This window comes from Lutra lutra, chromosome 3 (assembly GCF_902655055.1).
Source record: "Lutra lutra chromosome 3, mLutLut1.2, whole genome shotgun sequence".
NCBI classification, from domain to species: domain Eukaryota; kingdom Metazoa; phylum Chordata; class Mammalia; order Carnivora; family Mustelidae; genus Lutra; species Lutra lutra.
In genome coordinates this window covers 13,636,615-13,656,308 of record NC_062280.1, presented here as the reverse complement: position 1 = coordinate 13,656,308, position 19,694 = coordinate 13,636,615, and the positions used below count along the sequence as shown (strand labels likewise).

At 39.3% G+C, this 19,694-nt stretch overlaps 1 protein-coding gene across 3 annotated transcripts; it reads left to right on the top strand.

Moving 5' to 3' along the window:
• Positions 1 to 438: 438 nt before the first annotated feature.
• Positions 439 to 19,538, top strand: TMEM237 (transmembrane protein 237). 3 transcript variants are annotated; one of them, XM_047721326.1, is made up of 13 exons: positions 440 to 854; positions 2,624 to 2,655; positions 3,262 to 3,272; positions 4,324 to 4,380; positions 5,299 to 5,439; positions 9,499 to 9,613; positions 10,380 to 10,537; positions 12,310 to 12,433; positions 12,729 to 12,920; positions 14,870 to 14,943; positions 15,626 to 15,719; positions 16,570 to 16,691; positions 18,909 to 19,538. In XM_047721326.1, the coding sequence occupies exons 1-13, from the start codon at positions 816 to 818 to the stop codon at positions 18,974 to 18,976; spliced, it is 1,227 nt and encodes a 408-aa protein (XP_047577282.1). In that variant the 5' UTR covers positions 440 to 815; the 3' UTR covers positions 18,977 to 19,538. The 3 variants fall into 3 exon arrangements, 2 of the variants coding, with proteins under 2 accessions (XP_047577282.1, XP_047577283.1); XM_047721327.1 differs by lacking the exon at positions 440 to 854 and adding an exon at positions 1,496 to 1,612; XR_007125818.1 differs by lacking the exon at positions 15,626 to 15,719 and having other exon boundaries at positions 439 to 854.
• The last annotated feature ends 156 nt before the right edge of the window (positions 19,539 to 19,694 follow it).

Here is a 19,694-nt window from a genome sequence, read left to right as displayed (position 1 = left end):
GGCTGTGCATGAGTTGCGTCTTTCCACAATGTCAGCTTTATTCATTCAGAAAGCAGGTTTACAGAATTTTGACAGGTGTAGGATTCCATATTGAATGACATTTCACTACCCCTTTAACTTGGCTTCACATACGCCACATAAGAAATACAAAGTCACACAATAAACGAGATACAGGGTAAGAAGTTAAAAGAACCAAACGCCTAGTCAGTCAGTGAGTGCCTAGTTGGAGGAAAACTCAGTCTGGTAGGGGTCAGCTGGGTGCTTACGGCTTATTATGTTCACGCAGTGGAAGGGTCTCTTGTAGAGATTAGCCGGCAGCTTGCTTTTCGAATGCAGTCAGGCATAGAAGAAGAGTCACTTGTGGAAGTTTGCTCCACAAGTCCTTCCTTTTAAAGGAGTTTAATTGATCTTTAGCCTTCCAGACCTTCTGGTTCTAGTGATTATCTGCTCCTGGTTCTTCCAGGCATTCCTGGCCCTTCCAGGCATTCCTGGCCTTGCTGACCATCCGTTCTTGGTACCAGCTGCAGGCTTGGATTTCAGCTGTACCTAGTCTCTCCCCGCCCTCGACGGCCTCCCTGATTCATTACGTCACCGCTGGAAAAGAGCGATTCCACGAAGCTTCCGCTGGGCTAACCCGGCGCCTCCCTAACTCTGACGCCTCGGAGGGCGGGGCTTGGCCCGGCGGAGAGCTGGTCCCCGAGCTGCCGCCTAACCAGACGCGGGCACGTCCCCGCCTCTCGCAGCTGGCGGGGGCGCGGGGAGCTAGGCTCGGGGCGCCGGCGCTTGCGCTGACAGAGGCCGGCGGGGAGAGCGCCATGAGGGCGGACTCGGGGCTTCGGCTGGAGGCCCTCCCGGTGAGCGGTGAGGGGCGCTTCGGCCACGGGAAGTGGCGGAGGTGGAGGGTGCTGCCCTAACGCCTCAGTTGCCCCCGGGGCGGGGCCGGTGCGCAGGGCTGGGGGTCGCAGAGGGAGAGCCCCGCTCGTGGTGTCTGCGCGTCCGCCCCGTCGGTGCTCACAGGCTTGCACCCGAGCGGGCGCTTCAAGTTCGTTCCGAAGCCAGGACCCGGGCGTGAAGTTGCCGGGGGCCTGAGGTCCGTGTTGCTATGACGACGCCTCTCCTGGTCGCCTTCTCCGCCCCCGGGTGTTCCGGGACAGCCAGCTAGGCCTGCCCTGCGGACTCTCCCGTGGGCGTTTAGCCACCCAGGAAAGAGACCGCAGTTTCCGAGTGGAGGCTTTTCATCATGGTCTTTTCCCGCCTCCCTCGAACCCATCACTGCAGCCACTTGGGAAACCATGGGTAGAACCGTGGTTGCTCCCCGACGCTCCCTGGAATCACTCTTCCCGGGCATGTCAGCCCCGACTCCGACGTCCCCTTTCCGGAAGAGCTAGACCGCAAAGGCGCAACCAGCTCCCACAGCGGGCGCTCACCCGCCTCTTGCAGGGAAGGGGCGGAGCGCCGCCGCCGCCAGTGCCGCGCAGTCCGATGACGCACAGCGCCTGCGCGCGGCCGGCCGGGCAGGAGCCCGCGGGGGGCGGGCTGTGCGCTCTCTGCGCTTGGCGGCCGGCGGCTGCCGGGAAGCCCGGCGTTAGACAGAATGGGAAGGAAGCAGGTGGTAAGCGAGCCTTAGGTAGAGCTGAGTTATTAGGATTTTGGGTTCAGGTGAGCCTTCCGACTTTTGAGGGCTCAAAGGTTGTCCTTGTGGCTGGGTGACACGTCATTTTTGCGGGACTTTTGAAATGGTTAAGTGTCGTGTGGAACCCTTTTGAGTCCGTGTCCTCTGCAAGCCCCATGAGACACTTGGAATATTAAACGGATTTCAAGGCATTTCTGTTAGTATTTTATTTTGAAAGATTTCAGAATGCTTCTCAACTGTAATCTCTCTGAACTGCAAACACAAATTTTCATGTAAAGTATCCTTTGTAAGGTGTGTGTTTTTTTTTAATTCTCTGCCCTAAAACGCATTCCTCATGCTGTATTCACAGTGGGTTTTTTTTTTTTTTTAAGTATGTTACTGTGTGGTTTAAAAACCTCCGTTGGCTTCTTATTGAATTAAAACAAAATCTGGAATCTTCTCCTTTTGTCTTCAAGAGCCTAATTTATCTGGCCCCTGCCTACCCTTGGTAACTGTGCCACAGCCTTACTGGCCTTTTATCTGAAACCTTTTATCTCTCCTGAAAGGCTTTGTATTTGCTCCCCTTTGTCTCCTTTCTTCTCCTTTCTTATTCAGGCCTCAGCTCAAATATCTCTGAGAGACTTTCCCTAAACTGAAGAAGCACTCCACATCCTCATTTGTGTGTGTGTGTGTGCGCGCGCGCGCGCGCGTTTATATCTTCTAATACTTAATCAGTACAACGGAAGTACCATAAAAGCAGGGATTTCTTTATTTTGTTCATTCATGTATCTGTAGTCCTTAGAACAGAGCCTGGCCTCTGGATAGAAAGGAGTGTATGAAGGAAGGGATTTTATATGAAATTTAGAAATGGTAGGACAAGTTTAGAATTGCCCATCTGATTCTTATAAGTACTTCCTAGGTTTCATTTGATGAACAGGGTTAGCAAAAGATTTGATGTAATGAAGTAAAGATGTTCTGAGACTTTTACTTATAATTTTCTTCTCCCTGTAGCGTCCTCCACGAGCCCTTCCACCTGTGCCAAGGTAAAAATAAGTTACAGTAATTTTATTATTGAGTTTTAAAAATGCAAAATGAATAAAGTGAAAAAATTGACTTGTATTGCAAAATTATAATAATTCAGAAAAGACTTCTTGAAAAGTCTTCCTAAAAGTTTAAAGGTAAAAAAAAAAAAATCCTTGAATATTAGGATAATGGTTGTAATTAAATGTTTTGTTTCAAAGCCTGAATGTCAACATAGTAAGATAATGGATCCATTCTGAGTGTTTTAATGTCTTGTTTATCAGACTTTTGATCCTCTTTTGTTTGCTAGAATAGTTTCCTCAGAGTTTAAGCTGATTTTAATCAGTGACAAAATAAGAATTCTTAATCTGCTTAATTCACTTTATGAATACACAGTAGGAAATATGTATATGTAAGTTCAGAGAATACTAGGATTATTTTGTTAGTAGCTTTATGAGCTTTTTACTTATAAAGAATAAGCTAGTTTATAAACTAGCTGTGTGAAAGCTTATTTTATTTTAAATTAATTATGACGTCAATTATCAGTCTGACAATATAATAGATTTCTAATTAATAGTTTCTTTTTTTTTTGTCTTTTCCTAATTAAATTGGGTCGGTGGCATATAAAGTGCTAATCAAGGTGAGTTAGTTCACTCTTAATGTAAAACTTTTAAAATTTGGAGTTCAAAAATTAATTTTTTTCCTTAATGTTTTTCTTAAAGTTGAATCTGAATGGTATAATTTGCAGTATTGCAATATTCTTTTATCAAAATAATCTCTTATGACTCCCTTTTTTTAAATGAGGGTTGATATATAACACTAGTTGTAGGATTGATATTTGACTCATTCTTGAATGGAGTCACCTAGAACATAACCACTGGCTAATTTATAGTTCTGTAATAGAGACAACATTTTCTTTTGTCTCACTTAATCAGGATGGACTGGGTTATGCTATATTAGCCTCAAAATCTCCAACTTAATATCATACAAAGTTATTTCTGGTTAATGCAGGGTTCACTGTGGCAGCAATCCAGGGCAACTGTCTTTCACCACTCTTCACTAATGCTGTAGTGATACAGGCTGCTTTCATTCTGTGCTTCTGCCATATTATCATGCTTCAGCAAAGGAAGAAAAATCTGGCTCTTTCAGTGTTTTGGCAGATTGCTTCTGTTCACAGTATATGGCCCAAACCAGTCACAGGCCTCTACATCTAAGTGCAAGAGGGCTGGGAAGTGTAGGGGATCAGATGAGTATTTTGTGAGCCCACTTTTCTGATACTAGAAATGTCACAGTTTCTAATATTACTGACCAGCATTGAGCTACTGGCACCTTGCTTTAGGCTTTCTTTGACTCTGTCAATTTCTTCTTCTTCTTCTTCTTCTTCTTTTTTTTTTTTTTTTTTTTTTTTTGAGTAGGCTCCACACCCAATATGAGGCTTGAACCCTGGATTCTGAGATCAAGAGTCACTTGCTCTACCAACTAGGCCAGCCATGCACCCCCCTGAATTTGTCATTTTCTTGTCTTCTTCCCCTAATGTGTAGGCTGGACCTAGGGAAGAGAGACCTAAAGACCTAAAGTTGGCTAGACCTAGGGAAGAGAGGAAAGGGTCTTCCTTACTAAAAGTTCCTTTTGACTGTTTTCTGCATCGAATTTTAGGCAGACTTTTCTGTTGTATTTTTTCTGTTTTATAGGTGATATTCCACTTAGTCGTCCTAAGAAAAAGAAGCCCAAAACAAAGAATACACCAGGTAAGATGTTGCTCTTTTTTGTGTGGGATCACAAGTCTTTCCAGGACCTCAGGAATGACAGATATCACAGATCAGGGAGAAGCAAGGCCCCAGCAGTCCCAAGTCACTGCTCTGTTGAGGACAGAATCAAGGTCAGCTTAAAGTAATGGGATTCCTAGTGCTGGTGAGGACTAAGGTTGTGGACAGCCTGAAGGGTGTCTAGAAGCATTCATGGAATAAAGGATTGTGCCACTTAAACTCTTACTTCTATACCATTCGTGGACTCTTTGGTCTTTAATCCCTAGACAACATAAATTGTCTTAGGCTATGATTGGTTCCAGAACTTTGAATGGGATACTGGACACAAGGTCCTTGGATCCCTCATTTTAGTCAGAGCATTTCTTCATTAGAGCAAGAGTCTGAAGGCAGGGCCATATCATCCAGGTATTAAAGATTCTGTGAACTTCTTTTTGTCTTCGTTAATCCACTAGTAATCCTGGATGTTTTATCGGTAACTTAAACTCAGCGTGTTCCCAATCATTACCTTCAGCAGTATATCAGTTTTTACCTCTCACAGATTTCTGTTAATAGAATTCCCCACTCTCCTGGTCACTCAGGCTTGAAACCTCAGTCAGTTCTAACTGGTCCTTTCACTCTACCTGCTGCCTCTTATAAGTCTTAAGATGCGAAAATATCAGGATTTGCATGTAGTGATATAATAAAAAGAAACTTTGATGGTTGATTTGATGTAGCAAGTACTGAATTTATTATAACTTAAAATGTGATACAAGTGTGGGTTAAGACCAATTCTTATAGGCAAAGAGTTAACAAAGTTAATCATCATTTAGGAAGCATTCCGGTTCCCTTTTTTTCATCTTTTTGAGGCTCAGTGATCTCTGCTCAAATGGTTCTGTGTTTCCCCACTCTGCTTTTCTGTAGGTAGTGCTTCTTTGGAAGGCCTTGTTCAGACTGCTGTTCACAGGCCATCTGACGGCAGTGAGCCGCCAACTAAAGAATCCACAGAGCATCCAGAAGCAGCTCCTGTTCAAAGGAGACAGAAGAGGTCGAGGCTGCCTCTTGGTATGTGAAGAAACCAAGGTTATGTTGTAATAGTAGCTGTGATTTGGGAGGTATGATTAGAAACTTCTCTATTCCCATTCTTCCCCATCCACACCCCTTTGTTTGTTTGTTTGTTTGTTTTTAATTAAAATTTTTACTATTAGAGTAACTCCAATAGTTTAAGTCAAGAACACTGTAGGCGGTCTCTTTTGGTCATATGTCCATATATTGTGAGGGAAGGGATACAAGTTCAGAATTAAAAGAGAAAGTTGGGACGCCTGGGTGGCTCAGTTGGTTGAGCAGCTGCCTTCGGCTCAGGTCATGATCCCAGCGTCCTGGGATCGAGTCCCGCATCGGGCTCCTTGCTCGTCAGGGAACCTGCTTCTCCCTCTGCCTCTGCCTGCCATTCTGTCTGCCTGTGCTCGCTCTCTCTCCCTCGCTCTCTCTGACAAATAAATAAATAAAATCTTTAAAAAAAAAATAAAATAAAATAAAATAAAATAAAAGAGAAAGTTCAGGGGCGCCTGGGTGGCTCAGTGGGTTAAAGCCTCTGCCTTTGGCTCAGGTCATGATCCCAGGATCCTGGGATCGAGCCCCACATTGGGCTCTCTGCTTGGCAGGGAGCCTGCTTCCCTCTCTCTCTCTTTGCCTGCCTCTCTGCCTACTTGTGATCTCTCTGTCAAATAAATAAATAAAATATTTAAAAAAAAAAAGAGAGAGAAAGTTCAGAACTTGGTGTGTATAAAAATTTAGTATATGATCAAAATGGACATTTCAGATCGGTGGGGTAAGGATAGCTTCAGTATTAACAATAATACAATGAAAGAATAGTCATCATTTATTGAGTCTTACATTGTCCCAGGCACTACTCACAAGGTAAACAAAATACCATCAATTGGTAACGGTTTTTTCAGCATATAAAATTCAAAAGTGTTCGGTAAGTGTTGATGCGAAAGGAGTACATTTGTATACTGCAGATAGGAGCATAAATTGGTATAACCCGTCTGAACTTTTAGGAATAGAAGTAATGACAATAGCTACCATAATTAAAGGATGTTGACTACAACATTATTTATAAGAGTAGAAACTGGTAATAACCAATAATAGCTAACAAAGTGATACTGGCTAAGTAAGTCATATCTATTTAATAGAAACAAAGCACCTGTTAAAAGGATTGTTTTTTGTTTTGTTGTTTTGTTTTTGTTTTAAATATGTATATTTATTTGAGAGAGAGTGAGAGCTAGAGAGAGCACACACAGAGGGAGAGGGAGAGAGATATGCAGGTTCCCTGCCAAGTGGGGAGCCCGATGTAGGACTCGGTCCCAGGCTCCCAGGATCATGACCTGAGCCAGAGGCAGACGCTTAACCAACAGAGCCACACAGGCGTCCCCCGTTGAAAGGATTAAGGTGAAATAGTGATGTAGAAAACCATAAGTAACGTACTGTTGAGTCATCATCCACATATAATAGTATCTATCAATGGATCTTTTTTTTAAGGATCCTATTTTTATAAAATATGTTATATTAATTTCCCAGGTGCCGTAAGAAATTATCATTAACAGAGTAACTTAAAACAACAGAAATTTATTGTCTGACAGGAAAGAAGTCTGACATCAAGGTGTCCACAGGGCCACTCTCCCTCTGAAGGCTCTAGGAAAGAATCCGTCTTCGCCTCTTCTAGCTTCTGGTGCTTGTTGGCAGTCCTTGCTGTTCTTTGGCTTGTGGCAGTTTAACCCCATTTTGTACCTCTGTCTTCACCTCCTTCCATGTGCTTCTGTGTCCGTATCTTGCTCTTTTTTTTTTTTTTTTTTTTTTTAAGATTTATTTATTTGAGGGAGAGAGTGCATGTGCACATGCAGTGGGAGGGGCAGAGGGAGAAGGAGAGAGTCTTAAGTGGACTTCGTGTTGAGCGTGTAGTCTGATACTAGGCTTGATCTTGTGATGCTGAGATCACGACCTGAGCCAAAACTAAGAGTCAGCTGCTTAACCAACTGTGCCACCCAGGTGCCCCCATATTTTGCTCTTCTTGTAAGGATACGAGTCATTAGATTTCAGGCCCATACTAATCCACCATGATCTTACCCTAAATTGATTATAGCTTCAGAGACCCTGTTTCCAAATGAAGTCTCATTCACAGGGACTGGGGGTTAGGACTTGATCGTACCTGTCGGGGGGGGGACACAATTCTACCCAGAACACATGTATATATATCCATATATATAGTAAAAACAATGGAAGGATATAGCAAAGTGTTGACAGCGTTAGATTTTTTTGGAAGGAAGAATTAGGGATGATTTTTTTAAAAAAGATTTATTTACTTGACAGGGAGCACAAGCAGGGGCAGCAACAGAGGGAGAGGGTAAGCAGGGGAGCTTGTTGTGGGCTCCATCCCAGGACCCTGGAATCATGTGAGCCGAAGGCAGACACTTAACTGACTGAGCCACTCAGGTGCCCTTGGGATGATTTTTATTGTCTTCCTTTCTTTATTTATAGTTTATTAATTTTTCATACACTGAGCTTTATGACCTTTATAGTAATTAGAAGACAGTGGGTTTCATTAGAGTAAAATAAAGAGAAGGAATAAAGATTGGGAGATTAGCTCTTTCCTACTAACATCAGTCCCTGATGAATGATTTGTTACAAAATAATTTCCCTGACCAGTTACTTAGCCTCTAGAAAATAGTGAGTCCTGATTGGATGAAAGAATTACAGGAAGAGAGGGCAGAAACTGGAAAGTCCATAGAATGGAGCTCAGTTTTTAGAGGCATGCTGAAATGGGATACTCCAGTGCCTGGGCAGAAGAGAGGAAGAAGAGAGAAATGATGCTCAGATAGTTTTATGATTTATTTCTATGATTTATTTCATTACTGGCAGTAAATATAGTTGAATTAAAACTACCATCTTAGTTAATTCAGTGAGGGTACGAATGTGAAAATCAAGATGGCTACCAGTACCTAGTTTCACAATTTATGAAAAATGTATTTACAGAAGCGAGTTGACCATTTTTAGAAAATTCAGGACCCAACTAAGTTCTGGGCCAAAGAGCACCTGTCATGATCATTCCAGAATACACCCACCTGTGCAGGTAGAGCTTTATAGATTTCTGTGTTTTTAGTTTTACTTTGTTTTGTTCTGGGATGACTATGGTAGGCTCAACTTCTATTGTATTTCCAATTTTAGCTGTAAGTGTTTTATTAAAATAGAATTCTGGGGGCTTTGAGGACATTCCAGGAAGCCATTGCCAGTATTTTCAGGTTGGAGGAATTAGCTAGCATCTGAGGAGTCTCCATTGACTTACTTAAACCTGATACCCTGTGCTCAGGAACGAGTTAACATAGCAGGCCTGAAGCTGCTCTCATTAGAAAGGCCTGCATGCAAGGCTGCCTCTTTACTGGCTTCTGGAACTTGGCTGGTAAATAGTTCCTACACTGATATAAAACTTACTAAATTATAAGAGCGATTTACTGTGCACTTGTGTACCCAATATGATTAATGCTGAATACCTGCTTCTGGGAGTCTGGAATTTTGGTATGTGTGAGGCGGGGTGCCTCTGTGTTTAGGTGCCAGTAAAAGCCTTGGGTGCTGAGTTTGTAATGAACTTCCCTGGTAGAGAAAGTGTCACACATGTCAGCTTGTTGCTGGAGGAATTAGCGCATCCTGTGTGACTCCATTAATGGACTCTTGGAAGCTTATACCTGGTTTCCTCTGGACTTGGCTCCATATGCCTTTTCCTTTTACTGATTTTGTTTTATGTCATTTCCCTCTAATAATTGTAACTGACTGTAAGGACTTGTGAGTGTAATGACTTCTGAGTCCCATGAGTCCTTTGGGTGAACTGCAGGTGATCTGGGGTCTCTCCCAGTGCTCTGGGTGTTGGATTATTTAATTTTTTCTACATTTTTTGGCATTACAATTTCAATTTTTTTGGTGTTTAGAGGTATAAAATTATAAAAATTAGTAAAGTGGTGAAAAAATTGGGGCCTAATTAAAATTTTTAAAGTTACTTTGTCATAAAAGTTTTATATATTACTTTCTTTTTACATGATAGTCATTTGAAAATTTAATCTACTTTATTTTCAGAATTGGAGACTTCCTTAACCCAAAAGAAGACTTCATCTTTATTACGAAATGAAAATGGTATTGATGTGGAGCCGGCTGAAGAGACAGTTATTCAAAAACCTCGAAGGAAGACAAAGTAAGAATTTATTTGTTCTTTTAAATATTTTCCAGGGATACTGTGCTACTTAATTCAGAGGTACCTTTTGATTAAGTCTTATTAAATACTCTAAGGTAAGTGGGATTACAAAAATATCAGTTAAACCAACTAATGATAAATTTGAGGAGAGTAAGCAACCGAAGAAGTAAGATACTATATTTAATTAAGGACCCTAGGAGCTCTCTCTAAAAAAGAGGAACATCAAGAGAAAATAATACATAAGTAGCAAAAATTAAATACGAAAGATACTGAAATTTGAAGGTAATATTAATAAAGTAGGCTATTGTGATATATTTTCTGATATTAATAGAATTCAGGTTATGATTATTTCAACAATAAATAAAATTGTATTTTAGTATAGAAAATTAAGTTGTGGGTAAAATAGAATGGCATAGTTTAAAAAAGTACACTGGGAGTTATATAGTGTTATATAACATAGTGTTATATAACACTATGGTTTGTATTTAGAAATAACCCTGTATATTGTGATCAATATTTATATAGAATCCTACCATTTTAAGTTTAGAAAGAACCTTATAAATCTAATTCAGTCACTTCATTTTCCAGGTGAGAAAACTGAGGCCCACATGAATGTATGTGACTTGCTGCACATAACAGTCAAGAACAGATCCATTTAAGTAAAAACCAAATTTCTCGACTCCCAAGTCCAGGGCTCTTTTACAGGTATAGGGGTCTGTAAAAATTCAACAATAATCCGTTTTTCTTACATTCTTCCTGATGACAGGAAAACCCAGCCAGCAGAATTACAGTATACCAATGAACTAGGCGTTGAAGATGAAGACATAATTACTGACGAGCGAAGTGGCCCAGAACAACAGTCCGTATTCACTGCACCCACTGGGGTTAGCCAGCCTGTAGGCAAAGTGTTCGTGGAAAAAAGCCGTAAGTCATTCCAGTTTTGGAGCATGAGCTTTCTGGGATTTACACAAGGGTATCCTTTGATTTAGGAATTATATTTCTGGAGATCTGAATTAGGGATAAAATAAAGATATGGACAAAAATTTATACACAAAGCTGATCATCATATTCTTGAGAGTGAAAACTGGAAACAAATAAATATAAAATAGAAGGCGTATGATTTCAGTCAGGTATATTTATAGAATAAAATCTGCACCATTAAAAATAATGTTTAGGGAGAATATTTCATAGGAAGATTTAATGAAAAACACACACATATGTAGTTTGATCTCAACTACAGAAAAATGTGTAGGACAAAAGACTAGAAGGAAATGTGCCAAAATATTAATGCTGGTTATTTCTGGGTTATGGGATTGTGGGTGATTTAGTGGTGGTGGTGGTGGTGGGGCAGGTAATGGTACAAATTTTATAACTAAAAATAAATGAGAGAAGATACATGATGGTATTACAATATTAAATAAGAATTACAACCTTATAGCTCCAGATTCTTTTGGAAGGTAGTTCTGACATTGTATGGTGTGCATGGATTATAAGATTGCATTTCCAGTGTTTAAGAAAAACATACATAAACATGATTACGACCATATGTGTATCCCATGGATATACTATGAGTATGCTGCCTAAAGAACTCAATGAGCCATAAACATTAGTTCTAAAAATTTACAATTTTGATTTCATCTATACCATTTTAGAATTTCTGTTCTGTAAGATGTCATCTAAGGGCTCTTCAAGTTCTTGGCCAATGAGAAACTTCTCATAGTTGGTTAGTGAGGAACTGGGACTTGAGTGGAGGTTTCATGCCTTCTGGTCACATGCTTGACTAGTATATTGTGTTGCTATTTAATTTACTTCTGTTTTAAAACATATCACTCAGTCCTCATTTTTAAGCAATATCTATTTTTTTATAGTCTGTTTACTAAGCAGCGTCATTCAGTCCTCATTTTTACTCTTGTTTGCCTCAGCTCAGCAACTTCTCTACTGGAGTAACTGACCACATAAAAGACACCGGTTGTCTGCCCAGAAGTTGTCTTTTCTTAGGGAAAATTAGGTGTTACACCTCTTTCATCCTCCCAAATAGTTGGCAGCCAGATTTGGCAAAGGTAATTGAAATGGAACCTTCCCTGCTTCCTGAGGTCCATTGGTAGATCTGCAAGAAGGAGCCTCGTGACCAGTACAAGGGGGAAGCTCTGTGCACATGGGGTGGCTATGCTGGCACTTGGACTGATACTTGTCACAACAGTCTTCTCAAGTTTGTGAAACAACCTTTTTCTTCTCTGTCATCACAGAATGCCATGCTGCACACACTGGCATCTTTTCCTAAGAAATTTGAAGGTTTTCAGACATCGACTTATCTTTGTCATGTTGACATTTAAACTTTAATAAACTTCCAAAGTCTCAAAATTAGACTTATATGGATTATGTCATGTTAAAGATTTCCAGATTTTGTTCTGAGTGGGAAGTTCCTTACTGTATTTCATTAAATATCATTGATTTCTAAAACTGTTACTTTAACATCTGTTTTGGGATGAGAGGAAAGTATGTGGACTTTATTTTCCCTAAAGATAAAAAGATAGTATAAGAAAAGAGCCTTCTCAAATTGGTACGGGATCAGGGAGAATTTTTAGATAGAAAACAGCAAAATCTCAGTCCCAGGGTTCTAACGGTGTGAAATTAGATAAAAACAGGGCCAGGGTTGTCTCTTGCTAGTTGTTAATAATTGTGTAATGTGTACTTAGGGCGATTCCAGGCTGCTGATCGTTCAGAGTTGATAAAGACCACAGAAAATATAGAGGTGTCGATGGACATGAAGCTTTCCTGGACAACCAGAGATGTCGCACTCTCTGTCCACCGGGCCTTCAGGTGGCTGCTTTTGTTGGACTTAAAACAAATGTTCTCTCATTTTTCTTTTAAGGTGTTGATTGCCCAATATTGTTAAAAAAAAAAAAACCTGACAACTTAAAATAGTCAATAGGTGTATTTTTAAACACATTTAATTGTAGTTAAATCTTCTGCCTGTCAGTGTATACTAAGAAAAGGCTTGTTTTTACTTTTTTGAAATGTTGAGTTTTATTCTTATATTTGAAGAGATTTAAAAAATATTTTAGCTTTTTACTTTAGTAATACATGTATAATAATTAAACCCTTTTCCACTCAGGATGATTGGTCTCTTTTCTCACGGCTTCTTGGCTGGCTGTGCTGTGTGGAACATTGTTTTCATATATGTTCTAGCAGGAGATCAGCTTTCTGACCTCTCCAACCTTCTGCAACAGTACAAGTCCTTAGCATATCCATTCCAGAGTCTTCTCTACTTGCTTTTAGCTCTAAGTACAGTTTCAACTTTTGACAGGTAAGACTGTTGTGACTCTACATCCCTCTAACTTTTCTTCAGGTGGAAATGTTGAACAAAATATGTCCCTGACTATGACAGTCTTCAGAATAGAATTATAATATGTTAATATTATTTTGACTTTATTTTAAAACCAGTCTGTTTCTGATTGTTGGGGGCGGAGGGGGTGGGAATACTCAGAAAGCATCCTTAAAATCCAAACCCATTCCAGCATCAACTCTAAGTCTAAAATTTCATCCAAATTTAATCAATGAAAATAGCCCCAAATAGCATCTTCTAAATCATCTGAATCAGGTATAGGTGAGACTGTCGGTATTGAATGAGTTGTTGTTGTTGTTTTAAAGATTTTATTTATTTACTTGACAGATCACAAGCAGGCAGAGAGGCAGGCAGAGAGAGGGAGGAGGAAGCAGGCTCCTCGCCGAGCAGAGAGCCCAATGCGGGGCTCGATCCCAGGACCGTGGGATCATGACCTGAGCCGCAGGCAGAGGCCCAACCTACTAAGCCACCCAGGTGCCCCTTGAATGAGTTTTCTAGGGCTTCTGTAATGAAGTACAGTTGGCCCTTGAACATCGCACGGGTTAGGTGCGCCGACCTCCTGCAAGTCAAAAATTCATATATAATTTTTGACTCCCTCAGAAATTAATAGCCTATTATTGACCAGTAGCCTTACTAATAGCATAAATAGTCAATTACCACGTATTTTGTGTACTATATGTGTTATATACTCTATTCTTCTAAAAAGGTAAGCTGGGGGTGCCTGGGTGGCTCAGTTTAAGCGGCTGGCTCTTGATTTCAGCTCAGGTTATGATCTCAGGATTTTGGGATCGAGCTCCACGTTGGGCTCAAGGATTCTCTTTCCCCCTCTGCCTCTTGTCGCACTGGTGTGCACACAGTGCCTGCACTCTTGCTCTCTCTCAAATAAATAAATCTTTAAAAAAAATTAAAAAGTAAGCCTGAAAAAAACAAAAATTATTAAGAAAAGCATAAGGAAGAGAAAAAGAAATACCTTTACAGTACTGCCCTATATTTATTGAAAAAAATCTGCATACAAGTAGACCTATGCAGTTTAAACCTGTGTGGTTTAAGGGCCAACTGTACTCCAAACTGGGTGGCTGAAAGCAACAGGAATTTATTCTCAGTCTGGAGGCTAGAAGTCTGAAATTAAGGTGTTGGCCAGGTTGGTTCCTTTCTGGAGGGCTGGTGGGAGAGTCTCTTCCAGGCCTTTCCTGAACTCCGGGTTGCTGGCAATCCTTGGATTTCCTTGGCCTGTGGGTGCATCACTCCAGCCTCTGTCTTTGTTGTCATACAGTGGTCTTCCTGTGTGTCTCTTCTTCTAAGGACACCAGTTGTATTGAATTAGGGCCTTCAAATGACCTCATCTTAACTCAGTACATTTGCAGAGAACCTATTTCCAAATAAGGAGTTAGAAGTTCAGCATGTCTTTACGAACACAATTCAACCCATTAAGAAAAATAGCAACTTGTAGCCTGATGATACGGGTAATAGAGGTAGAATCTGAAGAAATTTTGCAGATCAAGTTTAATTTGTTTCTTTAGAGTGTCTTACTCCAAAACAATGTTGGCTTAATCTAGTTAAATGTTTTATGTGGCTTTTGTAAATAACATGTTCTTTCATGTGTATTTAGTATAAACTGTAGTTACTTAAAGCTTAATAATAGACAGCGTATGTGGCCTCTGCCTTTGGCTCAGGTCATGATCTCAGGGTGCTGGGATCGAGCTCCACATCAGGCTCTCTGCTCTGCAGGGAGCCTGCTTCCCCTGCCCTCTCTGCCTGCCTCTCTGCCTGCTTGTGATCTCTCTCTCTGTAAAATCCATAAATAAAATCTTTAAAAAAAAAATAGAGAAGAAAAAAACTATAATCCAAGGAGTACAGTTTTGTGAGAAGTTTACCAGTGCAATGTGACAAGAGGCATTTGTATTTTCTAGGATCGACTTTGCTAAAACATCAGTAGCGATCCGAAATTTCCTTGCCCTGGATCCAACAGCTCTAGCATCTTTCTGTGAGTAAATACTTTCATTTGATAATTGTGTAATACTTGAATTACACTGTAATTTTGAACCAGGAAAAGTTTAATTTTACTTTTAGAATGATTTTATGTAATTACTACTTATAAACATTACTTACAGATGTTCAGTGGAATTTCCAGTTTAAAAAAAACATGATAGACATAATTTTGATAGAATCATTTTTCTATAGAGGTTAATCTAGATAACTGTTAAAAGTTGAATTTGTTAAAAAAAAGTTGAATTTGTTCTATATTTCTTAATATTTTGGTTTTGTATTTTCTGCTTGATATCAAACAGATTCAACTGACATGGCATTTCAGTAACAAATTCTATTTTGTATCTTTTTAATAATTTGGGATACATTTTGTTCTAAGTTATGAGAATAGGAATAAAATTAGTTTTAAGACCTTGAGTAAGTCATTTAATTTCTTAAAATATTTTCTAGGTTCTTGTAATGTCTAATGATGAAATAGTGAGCATCTCAAAATACCCTTCTGTACCCATATTCTTTAAGGATAAGAGAAGGCTAGCTAACTTACTGAAATTGATCATGAATTTCTTTTGTCATCATCCCCAAAGTATAGATTATTTTTGACCTTACAGTGATCTATGAATTCAAAATAAACTAGGTTGTTAAAAATACATTATTAGTAATTTCATTTGTCTTTTTCTCAGTGTACTTTACTGCTCTTATATTATCTCTGAGTCAGCAAATGACAAGTGACAGAATCCATCTTTACACACCTTCTTCTGTTAATGGTAGCCTCTGGTAAGATTCACAATAGCATTAGCAATTGTTGATGGTAATAATAACAGCAACAATGGGAGTAATGGTACTATTCTTATCCTTCACTCTTTTACATTTCTCATTTATAAATAATATCGGAGGCCCTGTTTTTGTTTCCAAAGTTATGCAAGAAAATACCCATTACATTGGTTAGTGGATAACTATTTTTACTTATACTTGCATTTTTAATGAAATGTATTCTTTTTATAAAAATCTATTTGAGATTTATTAAGTTATGCTTATAAGATTAGTCATACATAATGAACTGGAGAAGCCCTTTACCCCCACTCCCAGTCAGGGGGTCTAATATCCCCTAGTAGTGGGAGTAGGTGGTTGGAACGGAGTCTGAAAACCAAGCAGTGCTAGAAAGAGAGCAGTTTAGGGAGAGCCGTCCCCCGCAGATCAGTGGCCAGTCATGAAGCTCACAGGCGAGTTGCGAGTCCAGTTCACAAAACTCAGAGGGCCAGTGTTTTTTGACGGAGTGGCTAGGGGCATGAGTAGCATCACAGTAGTTGGAAGGGAAACTTAGAAAAATTATTTGGCAATACTAAATTTTCACTTTTGTCAATGTATAAAGCAGATTTGTTTAGAGCTCAGTAACTTTTGAACCTTTGTTCCCATGGTTGTGTGTATGTGTGTGTGTGTGTGTGTGTGTGTGTATGTTTGTGTATAGTTATTTTATAGGGAAATTATATAGGATATATTTATTTCATGCTTTACTTGTTATTTTTCTAGGTGAGGGCTGCTACTTTTTTAAAGTTCATTAAATAGTTATATTTAAAATATGAACCCAAATGCAGATATTTCTAATGAATATTTTCTATACCTTTAGGGCAGCAGGTGTTGAGGAACAGGTTCTCCAGCCGTGGATTGTGGTGAATCTGGTGGTGGCCCTTCTGGTTGGACTCTCTTGGCTTTTTTTGTCTTATAGACCAGGCATGGATCTTAGCGAAGGTATTAACGAAAAAATAGTGGGGCGCCTGGGTGGCTCAGTTGATTGAACGTGTCTGACTCTTGATTTCAGCTTGGGTTGTGATCTCAGTGGTAAGGTCACGATCTTGGGGTTATTGGATGGGCCCGTGCTCAGTGGGGAGTCAGTTTCTCTCCCTCTGTACTCCCCCCACTCTGGTGGGCACACTTGCACCCTGTCTCTCTCAACTAAATCTTTTTAAAAATAAATAAATAAAAATAAATAATATGAGAATATCATGAAATCTGTTGATTTTATAAATGTTCTTTTAATGGATATAGATTATGATACTCTGATAACAAAGATGTATTTAAAATAAAATAACTAAGAGAAATGACACTAAAGTAGTGAAACAATGCCAAGAGAAACAGAGAGTGTCTAGGAGGGCCGGAGCCTCAAAGTACTTACAGAAAGTCTATCAGCCATGTGCATATTTATATTTCAGAGGTATTTCTTTTCTCGGAACCCTTCGGGTATTTTGTAGAGTCTTTGCTCTTCGTTTCTCCTTGTTTCCTTCTGATCAAAGTATCTCTTAGTTTGCAATAAATCATGCTTCAACTATGTGGCCTTTGTCAGACCCGTATTCATTCTTACCTCCTCATCTACTTGGCACAAATTCTTCACCCTTCATTGTCTAATGAAGTATTTAGTAATCCCAGCTTTAGTGTGCCCAGTCGAAGTGGGGATTTACTAATCCCTAATCCCTGGCCTCCTTTTGGAACGCCAGGAGGAGAGGAGTCGTCCGAGCGAACCGACAGTCCTTGAGCGCGCTGCTTTAGAACTCTTCGTGTTCCGGGTGTCCGTTCGTGTTCGGGGTGTCCGTTCGTTTTCTTGGCAGATGTTCCACGGTTTCACCCTTGAGTCTCTGGTATTTTATGGACTTTGGTTATGATTTTATTCTTGATTGGTTAAATATCTTGAGCCTTTCACTGCAGTTTGATCAACTAATTACAACCTCAGAAGTCTTAGAATTGAGAATCATCCCAATATTTCCATTTGTAAAAATGAAGACAAAAGATGTAACCTGGTGCATTTTTATTCATGAATGTTCCTTTTTGCATCAGAATTCTCATGTTCCTCCAGTGAATATTCTGTTGCTTTATTCCCTTTGATTTATTTAAAGTATTTTTTTTTAAAGTCTCTTGGGCTTTACATATTTTGCTGTTTTTTGTTTTCACTTAGTAGCATTGTTTTTAGTCATTCATAGAATTTTTCATCTAATATTTATGTCAAAGGAATTTCTTTTATTAAATTCCTTAGGTCTTCTTTTTCTATATTTCTTAGTATTTTGGTAAATTACACATGTATGCTAAGTAATAGTTTAAATGTAGAAATGTCAGCTAATAAACCATTCTGTGCTGTGTTCGGGATTGAAGCTGGATCCAGCTGGGCTTGTGTGGTACTGAGCCTAAATCACAAAGCGCATGTTACTTACTAAGTATTTCCAGAATCCTGCTGTCTTTTAGGGCCATGTGAGTCATATAACATTTTATTTCCATGGAGATAAAATGAGTAAATATAAATTGAGGATGATAACACTTATCTTATTGGGTTGTTGTGGTGATTAAGTGGGATAACACATTTAAGACATCCTGGCACATGCCTCCTGTTAGTTCCACATGCTTGCTCTGCGTCCGTCCCTCCATTGTAGATTGCTGTGGGCACTATAGAGTTAGACCTTTCTGCTGTTTAGTGACCTGGCTTGTCTAAGTGACTTAAATTTTCTGGTAAGAGTTATTATCTTGTCTCCATTATATATGTTTTACTTCTCAGTGGTTTACATTTATTTATTTTTTTAAAGATTTTATTTATTTGAGAGAGAGAGAGAGCATGAAAGGGGCGAGGGGCAGAGGGAGAAGCCAGCTCCCTGATGAGCAGAGGGCCTGATGTGGGACTCGATCCTGGGACTCCAGGATCATGACCTGAGCCAAAGGCAGTTGCTTAACCAACTGAGCCACCCAGGTGCCCATTGGTTTACATTTAAAACTTGGGCATTTTTAAATTCAAACTTGTACATTTCTCATTCACTCTCTTTTAAATCAGATTTCATTATCATGAATTCTTTTTTATACTTGAGGGCTTTCTATTATATATATTAAATATGTCAATATTTTGAGAGACTGTTTAAAACTAAGCTGTAAAATTCTTTTTGAGTTACTGGGAAACCATTCTGAGTATGATCTGTTCATTTTCTCTCCCAGAGTTGATGTTCTCTTCTGATGTGGAAGAATATCCTGAAAATGATAAAGGACTCAAAGCCTCTTCGTAACACCAGCTCACCTGCAGTGTAGTAATGGCCCAGTATTTAGAATTTTTCTTATTCTTGTTTTTAAGTGTATTTTTGTAAGATATGTAGAGGTATATTTGGAATTGATCTTTTGATTATATAGTACTGAAAATTTTCTCAAGGTTATGGAAAATGTTAAAACTTGAGTCTGCAACTCATAACCAAACATTAATCTCTCTAGTATTATCATCTTAATGAGAAAGGAGGTAATGAGCTAGAAACCAGCAGGTGAAGTGTTTATTTTCTGTTTTCTCAAATTAGTTGCATTTATAATCATTATCTTAAAAAGCTCTACTACAGAAACAGCCATTACTTTAGTGTTACAAAATATACATCAGGTTTAAAAATAAAATTTAGGGACTAGGATAGAAGAGGGCAAGAGACCTTTATTTTTAATGTCTCCTTACTGAATAAATTAAAATATGAAATTTATCTTTTTTCAGATTGGCTTGGTGGTTGTGGTTATGTATCATGTAATAAGCATAATGTAATTCAGCTTGAAAGATGCTTTACTTCATGACTAATAAAAAGAAAATGTACCTTTTCTGAGAAGTTTCATATTGGGACTACACCAAAATAAAAAGCCTTTGCACAGCAAAGGAAGCTGTCAACAGAAGGAAGGGCAACTTACTGAATGGGAAAAGATATTTGCAAGTATTTGATATATTTGATAAGGGGTTAATATCCAAAATATATAAAG